This window comes from Rhinolophus sinicus, chromosome 15, assembly GCF_057876585.1.
Source record: "Rhinolophus sinicus isolate RSI-liver-muscle chromosome 15, RSI-T2T, whole genome shotgun sequence".
NCBI lineage: Eukaryota > Metazoa > Chordata > Mammalia > Chiroptera > Rhinolophidae > Rhinolophus > Rhinolophus sinicus.
The window spans coordinates 65063888-65078302 of record NC_142515.1 but is presented as its reverse complement, the minus strand read 5'-3'; the positions used below and the strand labels follow the sequence as shown (position 1 = coordinate 65078302).

The window sequence follows — 14415 nt, the reverse complement described above, 5'->3', positions numbered from 1 at the left end:
AGATGGATTCATCTGCTAATCCCAGCCTCAACGGAGTAAGAATTCATTAAAGAAAGCTAAATGAGAAATGATTACAGGTTTTACTTGGCATATATATAAAGAAGACCTTCCTCTCACCTCTTAAAACTATCTGTAACTCACAACAACAGTACACTCTGCTTTTGTAAACTGAAATGCAACCCTTGTAAACGGTATCTTATTCTCTCTGAGTGGGCCCTCCAGAATTTGGAAACTCTTACTGAATATTCTTATTTCATAGCAATAAAGTTATCTGCACAGGTTCAAAGAATATGTCTTCTTTTTACTAGTATGTATTAGAAACATTGGTTTTGTAACCAAGCTCACATTTGAGAATGGGGCTCATTAAAAGATATGACCAGATACTTTTAAAGAACTCAGATTAACTTTTCAGAGCCATGCTTGCAAAGCTTTCTTGGGAAAACTGGCATAAAAGATTCCTAGCCTTACAGTCAAGTAAGGAAAGCCACTTCTTGGCAGGCCCCCAAAACTTAAAATTTGAAGGAATCCTTACAGGTACTACAGGTGAAATCTGATAGCAAGTTCTCAGCATGGCTTCCTAAATTTACCACAAATAATAAGAGGCTTTAAAAAATCCAACCTGAGATTCCTTATAAAAACTTTCAGCAAAGCAAACTTAAGAAGAAGGTCCATAAGGGCAATTAACATTCTTGTTATGCACATGTAAATCATCAGGCTAATAATCTAAAATGATCTTATTTTGTGATCAAGAATAATTTTTCTATGAGATTATTTTTGATCAAAGAGAAAGCCTATAGGGGGAAAAATGTTGAGTTTCAACGGAAAAGTACGAGCTATTTGCAATTTTTTGTCTACTGTAGGTACTTGATAGCTCCGTAAATGACGTCCTGCCTGAGAGTGATTGTTAACTGCCTGACTTCCACTGGGCCACCCCCAGACCCCCTGCCACAACCCCCTATAAAAAAAGTTTTGTCTCCATTTGCAATTGTCTCAAGAGTCCTTTAGTCTACATAAATTGGTGCTGTTTTAACTTTTCCCTTGAACTAGTTAAACATCTGCCTAGTTCTCTCATATCACGAGTAAAATAAATTCCTTAAAATATGTTCATAGGGATCATGGTTTTACCTTTTCCTGAAAATATACTTTTTTCTGTTTTTTTTCCCGTCTTTTTTTTTCTTGTGGTAAAACATACATAAAACTTACTGTTTCAACCATTAACCATTTTAAAGTGTACATTTAGTACACCTACAATGTTGTGCAACCATCATTACAATCTACTTCCAGAACATTTTCATTATCCTAAAATGAAACCCCAGACCCATTAGCAGTCATCCCCATTCCACTCTGCCAAGTCCCTGGCAAACACAAATCCTGTCTTCTGTCTCCATATTTCATATAAATGGAATCATACAAAATGTGGCCTTTTGTGTCTGGCTTCCTTCACTTAACACAATGTTTTCAAGGTCCACTGATGCTTGTATCAGCACGTGTCAGTACTTCATTCTTTCTGTGGCTGAGTCATATTCTATTAGATGAATGTATCACATTTTGCTTATCCATTTATCTGCTGACAGACGTCTGGCTTGTCTGCACCTTCTGGCTACCATGAATAGTGCTGTGATGAACGTTCATGCTTTGCTTGAACACCAGTTTTTAATACTTTGGAGCATATACTTACACGTGGAATTGCTAGGTCATATGGTAGTTCGATGTTTAACTTATTGAGGAACCACTAAACTGTTTTCTACAGCAGCTGCACCATTCACATCCCACCAGCAATGCATGAGGCTCCCAATTTCTCCATGCCCTCACCAACACTTGTTATTTTCCATCTTAGTGGGTATGAATTGGTATCGCATTGTAATTTTGATTTGTATTTCCCTAACGATTAATGATGTTGAGCATCTTTTCATGTGTTTGTTGGCTATGAAAATGATATTTTAATACACGGATTTGGACAGCCAACTAGCCACTCCCTCAAAGAAAGTGTAATCACCATTTGTAAAATGGAGAAACCTAGACTCGGAGAAATTCAGTTATTTCCCAAGACCCCCAGCTAGCAAATGGTAGACTTGGAATTCAAACACAGATTTCAGGCCTATGCTATCCCCTGGGAAAATTCTAACTGGACCCTACCTGTGTAACCACTGATTCTGGGGAGGGCAGACTGAACATTCATATAATCTTGATTTGAGGAGGGAGGGTATGGAGAAGATAGGCGGGAGTAGTACAGTGTCTCACATTTTAAATAAATTTTAACACAGGAAGGTTAAAAACTAAAATTATTCCATTTACAGATGCTTTATATAGCTTGGAGCTTTATGTTTGAATTGTTTAAAATTTTATTTGATTGAAAAAAGATGAAGCAAAAAAACTTACTAGAAATCTTACTTTAGAAAATATTGCCTTGGTCAGTGATATGGACTGAACTGTCTCACCCCCAAAATTCCTATGTTGAAGCCCTAACCCCCAATGTCACTGTATTTGGAGAGAGGGCTTTAGGAAGTAATTAAGGTTAAATGAGCTCATTAGGGTAGGGTCTGAGGACCCCACTGGTAGGCCTTATGAGAAAAGAGAGAAAGAGAGATCTCTGTCTACATACAAGCACACACACCATTTTGTTATGGTAACCCATTGTCCAGTCGGTAAAAAAGATTCAGAAAAATTACGAAATAATCTACATCTATCTCACAAATAAAAGCAAATCTCACGTAGTTTTAAGGAAGAGCAAAAAAATGGCACAAAAATATCGTTTTACAAGTTCCAATTTGAAATAAAATTTGAAATAACATTTAGTTACTACAATTTTAACTCAGGGAAAAAACAGAAATTAGAGGGAATGCCTACAATTTATACAACTATATTTCAACAAATGGACTATGGCAATTTATTTAAAGTAATACAAAGTGCATCAATAGTTGTTTTTCACTAAAACAATACAGTCCAAATAGTAATGTTATTATCTGCTTCTTTTTTTTCAGCTTTAATGTGGTAATAATGAAGTAACAAACAACTAGAAAATACACACGACAAGTAAGCATCAGACCTAACAGCAAACCATCTGCTTTTGGGCCATTCATCTGTAATCTCTAGATTTCACTTTGTTCTTTATAGAGTGAACTTGTGGGTAGGAAGAGAAGTTACCAGATACGACCTCTTTGGGTCCTCAGCACTACACACATTGTGGTTTCAAACCTACCTGTGAAGTTATGAATAAATGGGTTTGTAATTCCAAAAACCCTTCTACATAGACTAATAAATTAAATGCTTTATGAAATGTTACATGTAACATGGTATGATTAGAATGACAATTTACCTAGTAATGTACTGATGAATACAATCTTTTTAAAATGCACTTTCCATTAAGCCATTTTCATTTTTGAATATGAAATAAAGTTATGCTGAAAAAAAAAAGTAAAGGTCTTTAAAAACCTTAATTATATAAACAGTAAAATGAACAGATTTTAATTTCTGCCATTTTATAATACTTTATAGATCCAGTTAGCTGAAAAATCTTTATCAATACAAATCAACACATTTGTTATAAAAGTTATAAAAATTATAACACTGTAACTACTCCCTATAGTGCTGTATAAGCAAGTAACCTTTGCAGAAAGACTTCAATTTTTTTTAGTATAGATTGTACTCATTCAGGAAATACGTTTATTGAGCACCTACTATGGACAGGTACTGTTCTAGGCCTTTGAGAATGATGAGTGAACAAACAAAAGTGGCTTCTCCTGTGGATCTTAAGAAAATGTTATAGGGGATTATCAGTCTTCCAGGACTATCTCAGAGCTCTGCATGTACGTGTTCAAGGAATGTTTGTTTTTACTTAAGAGCTTCAAAACTGTAATTATTTCCTGATGAAATACATATATTCAATCTGGCCCAGATCCCTTGAGGCTGATTCTTTTCATCTTTCCATTTTTTGTCCCTACAGCTCAAAAGCATCTCTTAGTCTCACAAAGACAGCATCCAACAAAATAAGACAGACATGCAAATGGCAACATTAAGATGTCCCTGCCAAATGAAATTACATGCCTGACTTAGATACACACACACACACACGATAAATAATACCAACAGAACAAAGGCCCTTTGTTACTGTTCCATCTTTTACACATTGTCCATCCTACAAAGAGCTAAAATATCTTTCCAGAATGAATATTCCAGCAGAAAGAGCCAAGGTGCCTTGTGAAAACAATACTTCCTCTAGAATATAAAAGGGAGCCTGAGGTTGTGCTCATTCCAATTATAAATTGTCTTTGTCAGGATTTTTCCAAACCCATAATTCCATGATTTAAAATTATATTGGCAATATTATGTCAATAAAAAAGATTTCTTTTTTTTTTACACCAGCAGTAGGAGGATATCATGAAAAAATGCTGTAATTTATATACTGAAATGCTTATTTGGCTGAAGAATACTTTTCACAATCAGTTTTGTTAGAAACAAAGTACATCCTTGAAAATGGAATTAAAGTGCTAAGCTTCTCTGGCTGAAAACCTTAATACTGAGACGCCCTTGACAAACTCGGGTTCTCTCTATTTGTTCCACGAGGCCTAATGGCATCTTAAAATCGATGAGAATCAGACCTCTGCTGACCAGACACTTCTCCTACCTGAAGCTTCATTTCCTGTCAAGATGCGATGCGGACGTGCGTCCTCAGTGCAGCCCTCCCCTGTGAGCGCATGTTCCTGGGTTCAGCCTGCAAGCTGCGGCTGCTCCCAGCAGCCAGCAGAAGCACACCTGCAGGGCTGGCTCGCAGAGGCTGCTGGAGCCCTCAGTGTGCCAGTGCTGTGATCAAACTGGACTGACTACTACTTCCTCCAGCTGATTTCCAAGGAACTAGGTGGCGAATGAATAATTCATGACTAGTACAATGCAGCAACCGCTTTCTGCTGTATGCGTGCTCCCCACTGCAATTTGCAATGTAAAAACTCTAACCCACACTTGCTGGCAGGCTAGGAATAAAAGTGCAGTTTTCTAGTCAGTGACAGTAAATGTTAGTGGATCTATTTGCTCTTTTCTCATGCTAACCTATCACCCAAGCTTCCTTGAGAGATTTAAAAAATGCACAAAAAGTAAATGATTAACCACAGATGTCTAACAGGACAACAGTTTTTCCTCCATAGAACCCGTCCTACCAAGTGGCTTCTGATTGCAGGACAAGCAGCCAAGTGCTGGCCCTGAGATGAGCGGTCAGTTTACATTTAGCAAGAGACCAGTGCCTGCAAAGCACAGAAAAGCATCGTGTGGTGGGGGAGGGATGCTTTCAGTACCAATGCCAGGGAGCAAGCTGCTTCAAAGGGGGATTTTCCTGGTCTCTCAGGCTGTAAATAAACCTTTATCTCCTTGGTAGTCTTCTAGGAAGAACACGAACACGCATTGTCACCAATCTGTCAGTGCTTACACATTTCCAAGTGAGTGATGTCTAAAGTAGTTAATTCTCTGCAACCAAACACATAATTCCAAAAGGAACTTGAACAACAGAGGCTCACACTGCGCTGGCTCAGCTCCACTCCAGGAAGGCCAGTCCCACACCTGTCATTTCTACCTGCTTCAGTCCTTTTCATTTTCTCCTGCACTTACTGTATCTCAACCTTCTGCTGTCAATGATTAATTTTTCAGCCATTATTATTCTGTTCCTAGCTGCTTCTAATGTATTTGTTCTGCAAACCAGTTCTTTATGTCTCCTTGGCCCTGTAATTTTCCCTATTCACCTCATTCTGTTATTTTCTTATATGATTTCTGAGCCTGTGTTTTATAAAACTCAGGTTATTTATAGTTTACTACTTAATAACTTAACTTACTTGGGAATTCTCTCCTGATTTGAAGAGCAATTAGTACTTCTTCCAAAACGTTCTGAATCCATCGTGGGCAAGCATTGTCCTGTCTCCATGCAGTCATGAGCGCAGAGGCCTCCATGTCTTCTCATTCACTCAGGTTTCACAGGGACGTCTGGGGACCCTCCCGTTCCAGCTTACTCTCTGAGCTAGTGTTGCATGCTGGGAGCTTTGTGCACGTGTCACACACTGGGAGCTTTGTCTATGCTGGGAGCTTTGTCTATGCTGGGAGCTTTGTCTATGTGTGTCGCACGCTGGGAGCTTTGTGCACGTGCATTGCAGGGAGGGAGGTCCATGCAGTGTGAAAAAGTGAGAGGGAACCAGCTTAGAGGGATTGGGGCGACCAGCTGCCTCCCTCTGCTCTTCTTTCAGGACAGTCTTTTCTCCTCAACATTCTTTAATCCCCTAAATCCTTGTGAGGTTTTATTTCCATCAGAAAGACTCAGCCCAGGTTGCTCTCTTCCTCCTTTGCAGTCAATTTCTTTTCCTCCAAATTCTGACTATTCATTCCCTACCTCCAACCAAGCCGGAAGTGAGCGATTAGGGAACTCTGCCCCTGCAGCTCACCAAGTGCCCCTTCTTCCACTTACTGCTCTCCAAAGACACTTGCTCTATGGATGTGCCCTTCTGACAGGTGTTCTGCTAACGCCCAGTTTACTGACGAAGATAACCAGCTCTAGGGTTTATCACTAGTCTGCCTTTCTTATCTACTTCTATTCCAGCCTAGACATACCAAAATAGTGATCTCCAGTATGCTTTCTTTTGTCACGTGAGAGAAGCATTCAGGGAAGGGCTTCTGATCACTTGGAATCCCCAAGTCTCCCTCAGGACCCACTCTCCAGCCACAGCCATTAGGCAGTTTTCAGCATCTTGTCCCTCATTCTTTTCTCTCATAGAGCATCTGAAGTCTTGGAAACCTTCATTTCTCTCACTGACCATCAGCTATTTTCCTTTGAATTTGCTGTTGGTATATATCTGCCAGTTTTTATCCATTTGCTGTTCATATCATTAGGTACAAAAGGATGCATATTTTGAAATTTGGCTTCACTCTGCCATCTTAAAACAGAAATCACACTACTTACAAAAAAACAAACCTGACATATCAGTCACATTAAAAATAGTGACTTTTGGCATAATAGATGGCAAAATGGTAGCAAAATGACTACAGTGGATATTGTTGGTTGTTCTTCCGCCTACGCAACCGAACCCCAATTCTCTTCAGTCTTCCTCTCCCCAGAGTTACCACCTATCTCAGGATGCTGACCTTCCCCTGTCGCTGGAGCAGGCTTACTGGCAAAAGCTCACCTGTGGCTCCTGAGTTCTGCAGGAGGCATCTAGGAAACACCTCCCCCCTCAGAGACAGAAATAAGCCCGTCTTCCTCTTGCTCCCTGCACAAACCCTGAGTGCTACTGACAACTGCCTACCTACCACGCTAGGTGAAATCCGCCTTGAGATAAAGCAAACACCATGAATGGTGGAGCAGACAGACATGAAGAACCCGGGTCCTTGAGAATGTCTCTGATATGCTGGATCAGCTCCCACCCCAAGCCCATTCCTCATTTTCACGTGGACTGCCTTTTACATGACCTAGTAAAACATTTCACTGTTTAAGGCAGGTTGGGTTGATGTTCTGTTACTTGTAGCTGAAAGCATCCCAACAGGTGGCCTGTGTACTATCTATTTACAATATTAAGCCCTTTTATGTTAGCATGTATATTTTTTAAATTAACATAGAACTTCAAACTGATTATTGTCTTACGATCTTAAAAAAAAACCAGTGATTCTCAGAATTAACAGAGACGTAAAGCTCATCTGGTCCAACCTAATCCAGAGCCTTATTCTTCATATAAAATTGCAGCTTCTATTGTTTCTCCTATGGGATCCCAGAATAGAGAGCTCTCCAGCCACCTTCCAAGGCAGCCAATTCTATTCATTCTGTGGAAAAAAGGTATCCTTATTTCTGTCAGCCTCATTCTTCGGCTTGGGATGTCTATGAGAACACTGGATTGTAAGAGCAAACTAAAAGGAGGACAGGCAGGTTGGCACCGTGGTGGCGGCAGCAGCAGAGTGATGGCATCGACAAGGCACACCATGGACACGCCGAGCAGCAGGAGCTGGTGGCAGAACGGTGAACCCATCAGCGTTTAGCCAGGTGATGCAGACTCTTTTTTTACCAACTATACACACGCACAATTCCACCCTGTGTTATTCAGGGCCTGCTTCCACTCCCCACTCTGAGAATAATATGAACATATGTAAGAGGAGAGCCTCTTCTATAAGAAGTGCTTATAATTATTGTAAGAAACTAAAATTATGCAAGGGAAGATTTTCCATGCCCTCCTTAGCAGACTGAAGTTGGGGTAAACACATCTTAAATATGTAATACAAACAAGGGTTCTCAACATTTTTTTCCATGACAAACCATCAGAGTAGCATAAGGGATTGCTGGGTAATACATTAATTCTAAGTGATAAACTAATTCTCCAATTTTAAAACAATCATCACCTTACTCATCAATCTGTTGCTTTTTATATACTGTCACGCACTGTTTAAACCAGGGATACATTGTATTTTAAATTACAACTGAAATTTGTTTCTTATTGTATCTCAACTACTGTCATCTGTTACATCCTCTTTTCAAGGGTGTCTGTGATCTGGGTTTCAAATTCCCACAGACAGAACTTCTCATTCCTGAAGCCCTTAAAGCCTGCAGATGTACTGGTAGAGGTACTTCTCAAGGAGCAGCTGCTATCTCAGGCGATGGACTCACACCATCTTCCAGGTGTCTCATAAAGAGTTCTGATTCCTTCTGAGTGTCTGAGGTGAAAGGCCAGGGCCAGGCCTTCGGAAGAATTCTGAAATAGGGCAAGGTAATGGTTGTCAGGCAAGTCCTTCCAACGCTCATAAAAACTCTGCATCAAAGTTGGACTGCCCTGAACACTTTCAATTCTACGATCACAAAATGCAGAAGAGAGTGCGAGAAAATGCCGAGTCCCTGCCTGGACGCCTGCAGTCAAATGCCCTCCATGGATTTTCTCTGCCAGCCCACTGCTCTCAAGGCCCTGACCTGCTGAACTCAAGCTGCCCATGATCTTGAAACCTGCTCCCTCCAACGCTGCCCAATACTCTGGACGAGACCTTGGTTTGCTCTGATCTTTACTATATGCTTTGTGGGCCTTTCCGGAGCCTAGGACTTCCTCAGTGATTAACAGATTGCTCAAGGAAGCACCCTGTGGAAACCTAGCCAACCCCTCCACATTGTCTCTGAAATGCCAGTCCTGGCCTGGTCTGCTGGTCCCAGCCCAGCAGCAAACCACACCTTCAGACACTGGGATAGTTTGCTACCCACCTAGAGAGCCCTCTTCTCGCTTATATACCACATTCAAGAGCATTCCCAAAGCTACCAGTCTCATATCACTGTTCTAGACCAGAATCCTTCTAATAAAGTGTGCGTGATACACTAATTAAAACGACTTAGCTTTCAAACCACTGTACGTGGCAGAGGACCTGGGATCTTGCCAGTTTTATAACAGAAGCATCAGGGATCCCATATCTACAAAGGCTCTAATGTGCTGGCAGGAGTCTGTACAAGAAAACCTTTGCCAGGTTTTTCCAACTGCCACCTTATACTTTTTTGACCTGTTTTTGAAACAAAAATATAAATATCTGAGTAGAAATTACAATTACCATTTATAAAAGATTGAGTATGTCTTCATTTAAACATGGATATTGCCATCCTATATGCTACAAGGGAAGGGATTTATGTTGATGAACAAAAATATCATCCCTACCAGTAAGGAATTCATACTCTATTATGGGGTATAAACAAGTAAACAACTAACAGGTAACAACTACATGATAGACGTAAATAAATGCCACATCAGAGATACACACGACGTTAGTTTCTCTTTCTCTCTTTCACATATCCACCCACTACCACCCACCCACGGAGCAAGAGAATGGAGAATGGAGAGGAAGAATGGATTCCTTATTGGACATATAAACTAGAAAGATAACTTATAAATACCTATGGTGGACCTACTTAAATAAAGGGAAAACAGTATTCACAATAGTAACATTCTTAAACATTTAAGCAATCCTTGAGTACTTGACATATATTATAGTTAATCTAAATTATAATCAGACCAAGTTCCTTCAATGCTAGAAAACAACAATGCTGAAGTATTGTTGACCAGGATAAAAAGTACAAATGAAGGAAGATATGTGTGGTTTTGTCACAGCAGTCAGACTTAAGACTCACAATGGAGGAGGGTCTAAAATATGTGTCAAGTAGGATTCTGGCCTGAGCCCGTCACCAGGTTTCAGAGGGAACCCAATCCTGTGCCTTGTTATGTTCTAAATACTTATCTAGGCTATGAATTCCATTCTACCACATGAGAGGATGTAAAGCAAATACCGAGGAGAGATTACCAAAACCTACTACAATTACTATGTTGCTAAAGCAAATGAGTCTGGCAGCAAGAATATAATTTCATTTTTTATTAATTGGAGGTAGAAAATACAAAACATTTTATGAGGATTAAATATAACTGGAATAAATACTTCATGATATAATTCAATAAAAAGTCATTAACTACTTTGTTGAATGATACATATTTTTATCTGAAAGAAGTCACAAAATATTTTTATCCTCATATTTTACCTAGAATATCTTGAAAAACTGTATTGTCCAGAAAAATACCCAAATCATGTCTAAAACAATAGTCTTCACTAACAGGTACTGCTTCAGCTGTTCAAAGGTGCTAAGGACCCATTCTAGCAACTAAGAACTAAGGAGAGCTGAAAAACTAGCTTATCTTTAAATGACATTTTAAAAGCCATTTTTATCACTTGAAACTTATTTTGCTTAGCTCTCAAACGTTTCTCCCTCCAAAGTTCTTCACTGAAGAATAGTAGCTGGGTGGTAGATGAGGGTAAAGGGGAGCAAATATATGGTGATGGAAGGAGAACTGACTCTGGGTGGTGAGCACAGAATGTGAGATATAGATGATGTAATACAGAATTGTACACCTGAAATCTACGTAACTTTACTAACAATTGTCACCCCAATACACTTTAATTAAAAAACAAAAAAAGAATAGTAGCTGAAGAACGGAAGAGGTGAAGTCACTTTTAACAATCTCTGTGGGTCTGAATTCAGTACGTGCTCACCGGCCAACAGAACTTAGTCCTGAAGCTTCAGAAATACAGTTTGTATAAGACAGAAAAAGATTCACTACCTAGGCAAGTATACAGTGACTTGCTTATTAAAAGATTTCCCAAAACCAGTAATTCCAATTGTCCTTTTGTTTGATGACATGAGATTTTTATTCCTAATACAATGAAACAGAATAAAATTAAGCGGTATGTTTGTCTTCAGAGTAGAAGGAGAGCTCCTGTGAGAGGAGATGCGGGTGGACAACTGGCAGGAAAAGTTTCAGGCTCAAGTACTCGTGGAAGGGGAGGGATCCAAATACAGATGCACATAAGTCTACCAATGCTTCGTGCCCTTTGGAAAGTTTGCACACACATCTAAGACATGGGAACGCCTGCTTGCAGTCTATTCCTAATACATCAGAGAAGAAAGGGCAACGGGACACAGAGTGAGCCATGCATTTGAGAACACCTAAAGTACGGATATTTGATAGCACAACTTGCAATTACCTAAATAAACAAAGGAAGAAAATCTCCTAAAATACAACATAAAGGAAACCTTATTTAGTCACAGCTTTCATTTTGGATATTCTGGTAATGTCATGGGTAAGGAACATCATCAATGATCAACAACCACATTTTAAAAACAGAACTTTTTATGTCAGCAACTGAGTATAAACATCAACCAATGCCACATAATCCTAAGATATAAAATATTTAGAATCAGATTTTAAAATGTATCAATACCTAAGAAGCATTCCAGGTAACTACAGGCCTTTACATTATTTATTATTATTTACTGTTTATTACTGTTTACTGCAACCCTGGCTTTACTCACATAAGACAACAGCATATTGTTTTATTTCCCAAAACTTTCTATTTTGAAAAATTTTAAATACACAGAAAAGTTGAAAAAATAGTACAATGGATACCCTACATCTTTCACACCTAGATGCATCAACCATTACAAAATTTGCCACATTTGCTTTCTCTCTCTCTCTCTCTCTCTCTCTCTCTCTCTCTCTCTCTCTCCCACACACATACACACATTCACACACGCGTATATATTTTTCCTTGTTATTTTTCTTTTTCTGGATGAACCATTTGAAAATAAGTTGCAGACATTATGCATACTACCCCTCACTATTTCTGTAGGTACTTCCTAAGAATAAGGACATTTCCCTGTAATGTACCATTATTACTTCTAAGAAAACTAGTTCACTTGGTAGAAGATTCTAATCTCTGTGCCTGTGAGTTAGATTTGGGGTAACAACTGCTATCAGTGGCTTGGTTTAGGAGGGCCACTGAGGCCAAGAAAGGAGGATGGTGACACTGAGTGACCACAGAACCGTGCTGGTAAGCAGAATCCTAGGTCACACAGCTAATCTGAAAAAAAGACCTGTGCTCTCAGGGAACAGACATCAGTGAATCTCGGGTACAATATGAATCAGTGGAGAATGTCTTTCACAATTTGGGTGTGTGACTCTGCTTCTAAGTGCTGATTACCCAGCTAATAATACACAAACATTATGCCTTAACCAGCCTAAACCTAATTCAAAACCAAAGCAAAGACATCAAGACTCCTTATCACCACACCCACTACTAGTTGCTTACATATTACCCAAATACTGTGACTCCAACAGTTCCCTGCTGTTTAAAAAAAGACAGGCTTCTGGAATGGGATAAACAGAGTTTTCATAAGCAAACACAAAAAACCCACAAACTCAGCACTAGGATGACTGAATGAAAGGTGATACTCCATTGCTTACACGAAAGTGACATGAAAGAAAGACATAAACTATTCCAAAATACTGCAAGCAACCAAAGTACCGGCCAGCATGTGGTACCTGCTGCCACGAGAAGGGCTATCTGTGAAACGGTGACTCCTCTGCATCAGTGTCCTGGCACACTCCTTTTTTTTTTATCAGGCTGTTCATTCTAACTGACAATTTTATCTATTCCTAGGGTCCCCTTTCCTGTCTATATGCTACCAACTCCAAAACATCTATCTCTAGCTTAGATAGATTTCTCTCTAGGGATTCAGATACATCTGAATTCTCCCCACTTCACCTATTTGGATGTTATAAAAATGGCCACATGTGAAGAGAATAATTGATTCATGAACAACTGCACACCTCCACTTACTACAGGGAAATGCATCAAGCATATTACTGAAAAATGTGAGAAATTTTCATACCTCGAGTTTTAGGTAATATTTACAACACAATTCTTTTTATACATATACACACAATTCATAGTACACTGGGGAAACTGGAACTGCTGAGCTGTGGCAAACAATACAGTACCCCATTCCCATCTCCGAACACATAACACTACTGGATAAAACATAGCAAAATAATTTTTAATATATAGCCCAAATCAAAAGCAACAAAGAAAAATCCCCAGGATCCATGAGCAAGGAAAAATTTAAAGTCAGAGCATTAATAAGAGGCGAAAGCTAAAGGAAAAAAACTTGAATTATTATGTTAACTGAGGTAAAGGAAAAATAAAACATAATGCAAAGACAGAAAATTATGAAAAAAAATGAAAATTTATGAAATAAAAACATGTACAGGATTATATCAAACTAAAAGTTTTTGCACAGAGAAGGAAACTATCAACAAAACGAACAAGCAACCTACTGAATAGGAGAAGATATTTGCAAATCACATACCCGATGTGCAGTTAATATCCAAAATATATGAAGAACTATACAACGTTACATCAAAAATACAAACAACCCAATTTAAAAGATGGACAGAGGATATATTTTCCAAGGAAGACATACAAATGGCCAACAGACACATGAAAAGATGCTCTACATCACTAATCATCAGGGAAATGCAAATCAAAACCACAATGAGATGCCACCTCACATCTGTTAGAATGGCTATTACCAAAAAGACAAAAAATAAGTGTTGGTGAGGATGTGGAGAAAAGGGAACCCTCGGACACTGTGGGTGGAATTGTAAATCAGTACAGCTACTATGGAAAACAGTATGGAGGTTCCTCTAAAAATTAAAAATAGAACTATCATACGATCTAACAATTCCACTTCTGGGATATTTATCCGAAGAAATCCAAAACACTAATTGGAAGAGATATATGCACCCCATGTTCATTGAAGCATTATTTACAATAGCCCAGATACAGAAGTAACCTAAGTGTCCACTGATAGATAAATGGATAAAGAAGATACGGTACATACATACAATAAAAAAGAATGAAACCTTGCTATTTGTGACAACATGGGTGGATCTAGAGGAAATTATGCTAAGTAAAATAAGGCAGAAAGAGAAAGACAAATACGGTATGATTTCACTTACACGTGGAATCTAAAAAACAAAACAAACAAGCAAAACAAAATAGAAACAGACTCACAGATACAGGAAATTAATGGTTACCAGAGTG

The 14415-nt window shown here is 38.9% G+C and overlaps 1 protein-coding gene across 13 annotated transcripts in view; it reads right to left on the bottom strand.

The window, feature by feature from the left end:
- The window catches only part of MARCHF8 (membrane associated ring-CH-type finger 8), a 134136-nt gene that overhangs the window by 54863 nt on the left and 64858 nt on the right, over positions 1–14415 (bottom strand). Inside the window, exon 1 of one of the 13 annotated variants that reach the window (XM_088792148.1) lies at positions 5817–6038. The exons of 11 other annotated variants lie outside the window; for them this stretch is intronic. Coding sequence is in view for 1 of the 2 variants with exons in the window: in XM_088792147.1 (XP_088648273.1) it covers positions 4625–4636 (12 nt within the window). In the remaining variant the exon portion in view is untranslated. Of the gene's footprint in view, positions 1–4624; positions 4954–5816; positions 6039–14415 lie in introns of those variants that run through there. One more of the 13 variants, XM_088792147.1, reaches the window with a different exon arrangement.